Below are 6000 nucleotides of genomic sequence, written 5' to 3'. Positions count from 1 at the left end.
ATCTGTGGCTGTTTGGATGTATGTTTAAACTATGAAGTATAGCCTATAGGAGGCCTATATGTTAAAGTGTTGTATATCAACCTCCACATATTTGTTTCAGCAAGAGAATATCAACGTGCATGAGGGGGGGGGGGGGGGGGGGGAGAAGGCTAGTACTACAACTCAAGAGGCATCCCCTCCACGCAAGACACGCCTTGTCACCAAAATGTGGGTGGAGCTAGGCTTCTCAACTATTTATTTGGGATTCCAACAGATGGCTGAGAAACTTCAGAAGCGCTTGATTAGGGCGTCTTCCTGCACCAACACAGAACACACTCTACTGTGAAGTGGGATAACCTGACTGAGGCATCAGTACAATGCCATCCGACTTCCTAACGCCATTTTTGGAACTAGAGGATGAGTTCTGCAAGGTAAGAAGATGTTTTGAAATGTTTATTAATACATCAGGCTATATAGCACATGCCTGAAAGTTATACGTTTTATTTAAACTGGTAAATAATACACTATCAAATATAGCATTTAATAATTGTACCTTGGAGTTGTATGTGTGCCTTTTTATCAACGTTTTGGCTAAAAAGAAAAGGCTTCAAACTTTCTGATTCACGCGCGTAACGGTTTCCATCTGTCGTTCATTCCTTGTCAAATCAAGCGCACTATAGCCAACTTTTGGAACTTGACATGGGCTATTGTGTTTGCTTGCTGTTTATTGTTTATTTGGTTCAGCATATATTTACATTGTATTAGCTTGACCATGGCTTGAATCCCCGGTCTTGGAATGTGACTTTTTTCTTCTCTTGTGTGATAGAATTTCCGTGGTCTGGACATGCCAGATGGCGCACCAGCCACCACGCAGATGCAGCGCGTCGTGGGATTTCAGCGCAGACACTCACTATGCCCGGTTACCCTGCCCAACTCAAAGTTCAACAGCGGGAGTGTGGACCCAATCGGCGAGCCAGCCTGCTGGGCCCTTACTAACACTGCTAACCAGCAGTGGAGCCTGAAACACCAGCAACAGTTGCCCCGCTCCTCTCTCAACCACATCCCATTCCGTGTGGACCGTTCGGTCAGCATGATAGAGGGCCATGTTGGCAGCCTCGGGTACAACGAGCAGCAGCTCCCCACCACCCCTCCTCTGATGCCCCCACCCGGCCTAAGTATCAGCACCAGCTGCCTGTCATCTCCAAAGTCACTCGCCCCCTCCCCTCCCATCTCCACCCGGTACAAAACCGAAATGTGCCGCACTTACGAGGAGAGTGGCACATGCAAATACGGAGCCAAGTGTCAGTTTGCCCACGGCACGGATGAGCAGCGTGACTTGAGCAGGCACCCGAAGTACAAAACCGAGCCTTGCCGCACGTTCCACACCATTGGCTTCTGCCCCTATGGCGCCCGCTGTCACTTCATCCATAATGCGGACGAGCAGCTCGGGCCCGATGGCGGAGCGCCACCTCAGCGACAGAAGATGCGAGAACGCCCACAGCTGTTGCGTCACAGCATTAGTTTCGCTGGCTTCTCCTCTCCCCAAGCGCTGACCGGATTCCAACCCGTTCCAGAGCCCATGCTGTTCTCCAGGGCTTCCTCAGTATCATCCCCGCCCTCCACAGGTAGCCCAGAACTGCTGTCCCCATTGTTTCCAGAACCTGCTACACTAAAGCACAACTATCCGTTCTCATCTGACTTCGGGAACGATCAGATTAATAACAACCCTCACTTTTACGCCATCACTGACTCTAAGTGCCAAACTGTCTGTGCGCAAAAGTCAGCTGCACATAACTCTCACCGCAATGCCTTCTCATTCACCGGCCTGCCTGCCATGCAGCGGTGTGCTTCACCTGACTCTCTTTCCGACCAGGAAGGCTATACCAGCTCCAGTAGCCAGAGTGGTTGTGAGTCCCCTGGCCTTGAGGGCAGACGTCTCCCCATCTTTAGCCGCCTCTCTGTCTCAGATGACTAAACTTTAACTGGACATTGCATTCTCATCCAAACAGAGGAATTCTGCTAAGTGTTGTAAAGCTAGCCAACATATATATATTTTTTAATATCCATGTATACTGTTGTATACCCGTTTTTAGCTACTATGGGTGCCTCAACTAGCTTTACAGTATCCGTGGTGTCTTTGCTGAGAGAGTTCTGTTGGGGAATTTTTTTTGTACCCATTTTGAAAAAACATGTCAGTAATGATACTTTTGGGCTTGGTAGAAGGACAAACCTACTGTGCACACGTGTGCTTTTTACAACTTCAACGGTTCTCCTTATACCCTTGCCCTTTAGAGTGTAACCAAAGCTGAACATAGTATCTATCTTGTCTTGTAGGCAGAGTAAATGTTGAAATGTATCCAAAAATGTAGCTAGGCCTACTGTAAACAAATGTAGCCTTTAGTAAAGGCAACTAATTGACAGTATTATCAGGTAGTCTAACTATAGAGCTTTTTTTTTTAGATGTATTTATTTTGTATGTTTTCACAGAGTTTGTTTATAATTGTGTTGTGCATTTGTACATGATGCAGAAGGACATGCTTTACTCTTTGCTTTGTTTGAGCTATCGCGTAGCTTTAGAACTTTGAATTGCTTGAGTGTAGACACTGCCAGAGCCATGTCCACCATCATCGCGTTATGCCAGTGAAGGCAATACTTGTGTTACAAGTTACCTTGTTCAATCAGTAAATAGACTTATTGCCCTCACCGGTCATAGTAAGATGCTACAGGAGGTATTTTATGTGTTCTAACACAACAAGTGCATATCAGCGTTTTAGTTTGGGTTTCAGCGTTTCACCGTTCAAGTTAAAAAAAAAAAGAAACTGAAACATTCATTCAGTTTTGCTTACTCGGTGAGACAGGATTCTCATACACCATTTTGTGACTGTTTCTATAATATTAAAACATGATTTGTGGTGTTACGTGAGGTAATTTAAAAAACATGAGCTGGCGCACACACAAAACAATTAGTTTGTGTGGAGGTGCTGTCTAACAATGAATAAACTATCAAAATAAAGTCGCACACGCCATATATGAACTCCGGGTAATTTAATGGATATTTACCAACGTTTCGGCATCACTGTGCCTTCCTCAGGGTACGTGTGGTAATAACATAGGAAAACAATGTTGCCACAATGTATGAGTAATATGGGTTGCATCAACATCTTGGTCTCTTGCACACCAGCTGTTATTAGACAAAGTGACATGAATTACTATGTGTATTTTATCTTACAATGAACTTGTCTTTGTGGCCCATCTTCAGTAAGAAGGACTGCGCTTTTCTTTAGCCTTAACTGTGTTGGAAAAACAAACACGGCTTTGCATTTGTTAAATTAAAACGTATTTATTTTGTTTTTCAAAGCAAAAATGATAGTGTCGGTTTTATATTATGTTGGTTTCTATATAATTTAAGTGTATTGTTTACATTCCATGGGATATGTATCCCGGTTTCTATCTTAATATATTTTTACCTGTTTGGTTCAAAATAAAACTTTTGGATATCACTGTCTCACTGACTTGTTATATTTAGAGGCACACTGCACCTAATACCATCACTGTCATGCAATAAAGTGATATTATTTCTCATCTTAGAAAAAGTGATGTTAACAGATAAATACTTTTATAATTATTTAGGCCTATGCTTTCTAAGAGGAAAAATAGTAGGATAAAATGTTTGTGATGAAGATTGAACAAGAATGTATCTCTGCACAAAATGAGAACATGATACAAAAATGATATCTTATTTGGACACACACATACACAGAAGGGAACAGAAGTTTGGGTTTGTGTGTTTATTATTTGGCTTTGTTCTGGCATTCGGGTTCTAGCACCCTGCTGAATAATCCCAGACAATAGCGATCGGTCATTATATTGAAAAGTTGGGGTGGAGGGGGTTACTGCAAGACATGAAAAGGCATGGGGCTCTCCTCGGAGCGCAGCCCTTTTGTGAGACTGCTCTCTCTTTTTCTTACTAACATCTGTATGCTAATGCTAGCCCATGGAAATTTGTTGAAGTAGGGGAGGGCGATTTGCAAGTCCATTGAGAAGTCATAGGTCCAGGGAGCAGATTTATTGGGGACTACGAGAAGGGGGGGTGGGGGGGGGTTGTAGAGGCTTTCAGTTGATTGTCCCAACTGTTCACCAGGAGGAGGGGGTGGTGGAGGTGTAGCAGAGATGGGTGTGTGTGTTCGTCTGAGAGTTATAAGCAAAGATCATTCAGGCAAAACTTTGGAGACATCCAAGGGACTGACTGAAAAACCAATGCAAAATATCCCAACTGTAATCCATAAGAGGATTCTAATGCATTGCTTTGAACAATACACTTTGTGATAATATGAATTGTAAATATGTAGACCTATACCAATCCATACATGTATTAAGATTCTTTGAAAACCCTTTGATCTACTTGCATATGGCTAACTGTGGAAGTGATGTAGATACCAATAGTTCTGATAGTATGATTACATTTTCAAAGTGATGATGTTTAGCATATACCAGGTTTATGTTGAAGTGCTACTTACTACAATCCCCTGGTTTATTGCAGAGGTGCTGCCCTCTAGTGGTGAAGAGAATAAACATTTACCATTTGGTAAAAAGTAAGATTTACACTGTATGCAATGTTTAGCGATTCTTCATTGGTGACTTAAACTGACATTGCTAAGTTTATTCAAGTCATAATTGTGACATATTAAGACTCTCTATTCATCATTCGAGGGGGCCCCCTACACTAATTGTACAATTATGCAGGGGACCAACTTTCATTTCTGAAATTGCAATTTTGTCCCCCCCAGTTTTATCATTGGAATGTGATACAAAATGAGACAACGGTGTGCTTTAGGACCATGCAGATGCCTCAGAGCGGTCTGACTTCCTGACTGAGTGTATTTTTATTTATTTAACCAGGCAAGTCAGTTAAGAACAAATTCTTATTTACAATGACGGCAAAACCTTAACCTGGACAATGCTACGCCTCCCTAAGGGACTCCCAATCACGTCCGTTTGTGATGCAGCCTGGAATGGAACCAGGGTCTGTAGTGACGCCTCTAGCACAGAGATGCAGTGCCTTAGACCGCTGCACCACTCGGGGGCCCTTACGTCCCCCCACTCCCACTTCTAAAACCAAAGGTGCGCCCCTGCAATTATGGCTAATAACTTCAAAAGCAGCTGGTGTTAAAAATGCATTAATGTTTGAATGGTCGTCGTCATTCGTCATATAAATAGTACCCAGAATATCGAACGCAGTGATTGATACAAGCCAATGTGCAACGAGCAGGTAAAGTCAGAACCATAGATAAATAAATAGGCCTTATTCTTATAGTAGTTAGACAGAAAAAAAAATCTCATCAAATATAGTCGTTGCATAAGTATTCACCCCCTTCGCTTAGGCAAGCCTAAAGTAGTTCAGAAGTAAAATTTGGCTTAAGAAATCACATAATACATGAGGACAATTCTCCAAAAAGTACGATCTTTGTCCCCATGTGTAGTTGCAAAAGGTTGTCTGGCCTTTTTATGCCGGTTTTGGAGCCGTGGCTTCTTCCTTGCTGAGCGACCTTTCAGGTTATGTCGATATAGGACTTGTTTTATGAACGTGGTAACTTCAGGCATTTGGAAATTGCTCCCAAGGATGAACCAGACTTGTGGAGGTCTACAATTTGTTTCTGAGGTCTTGGCTGATTTCTTTTCATTTTCCCATGATGTCAAGCAAAGACGCACTGAGTTTGAAGGTAGGCCTTGAAATACATCCACAGGTACACCTCCAATTGACTCAAATGATGTCAATTAGCCTATCAGAAGCTTCTAAAGCCATGACATCATTTTCTGGAAGTTTCCAAGCTGTTTAAAGGCACAGTCAAGTTAGTGTATGTAAACTTCTGACCCACTGGAATTGTGATACAGTGAATTATAAGTGAAATAATCTGTCTGTAAACATTTGTTGGAAAAAATGCTTGTGTCATGCACAATGTAGATGTCCTAACCGACTTGCCAATACTATAGTTTGTTAACAAGAAATTTGTGGAGTGGTTG

At 42.5% G+C, this 6000-nt stretch overlaps 1 protein-coding gene across 1 annotated transcript; it reads left to right on the top strand.

The window, feature by feature from the left end:
- The first annotated feature begins 279 nt into the window (after positions 1-279).
- Positions 280-3472, top strand: LOC120018815 (mRNA decay activator protein ZFP36L1-like). Its single transcript, XM_038962030.1, has 2 exons — positions 280-410; positions 806-3472. Exons 1-2 carry the CDS (start codon positions 357-359, stop codon positions 1952-1954), a joined length of 1203 nt encoding a protein of 400 aa, XP_038817958.1. The 5' UTR covers positions 280-356; the 3' UTR covers positions 1955-3472.
- Positions 3473-6000: the final 2528 nt, after the last annotated feature.

The sequence above is a fragment of the Salvelinus namaycush genome, chromosome 23, assembly GCF_016432855.1.
Source record: "Salvelinus namaycush isolate Seneca chromosome 23, SaNama_1.0, whole genome shotgun sequence".
NCBI classification, from domain to species: Eukaryota; Metazoa; Chordata; class Actinopteri; order Salmoniformes; family Salmonidae; genus Salvelinus; species Salvelinus namaycush.
Note: the sequence above shows the minus strand (reverse complement) of the source record. Positions and strands in the feature narration are given on the sequence as shown.

Bases quoted from the DNA above. Each gene is read 5' to 3' on its own strand.
- LOC120018815 (XM_038962030.1), top strand. From the start codon at position 357: ATGCCATCCGACTTCCTAACGCCATTTTTGGAACTAGAGGATGAGTTC. The intron at 411-805 runs GTAAGAAGATGT...CTTGTGTGATAG, and splicing joins TAGAGGATGAGTTCTGCAAG to AATTTCCGTGGTCTGGACAT.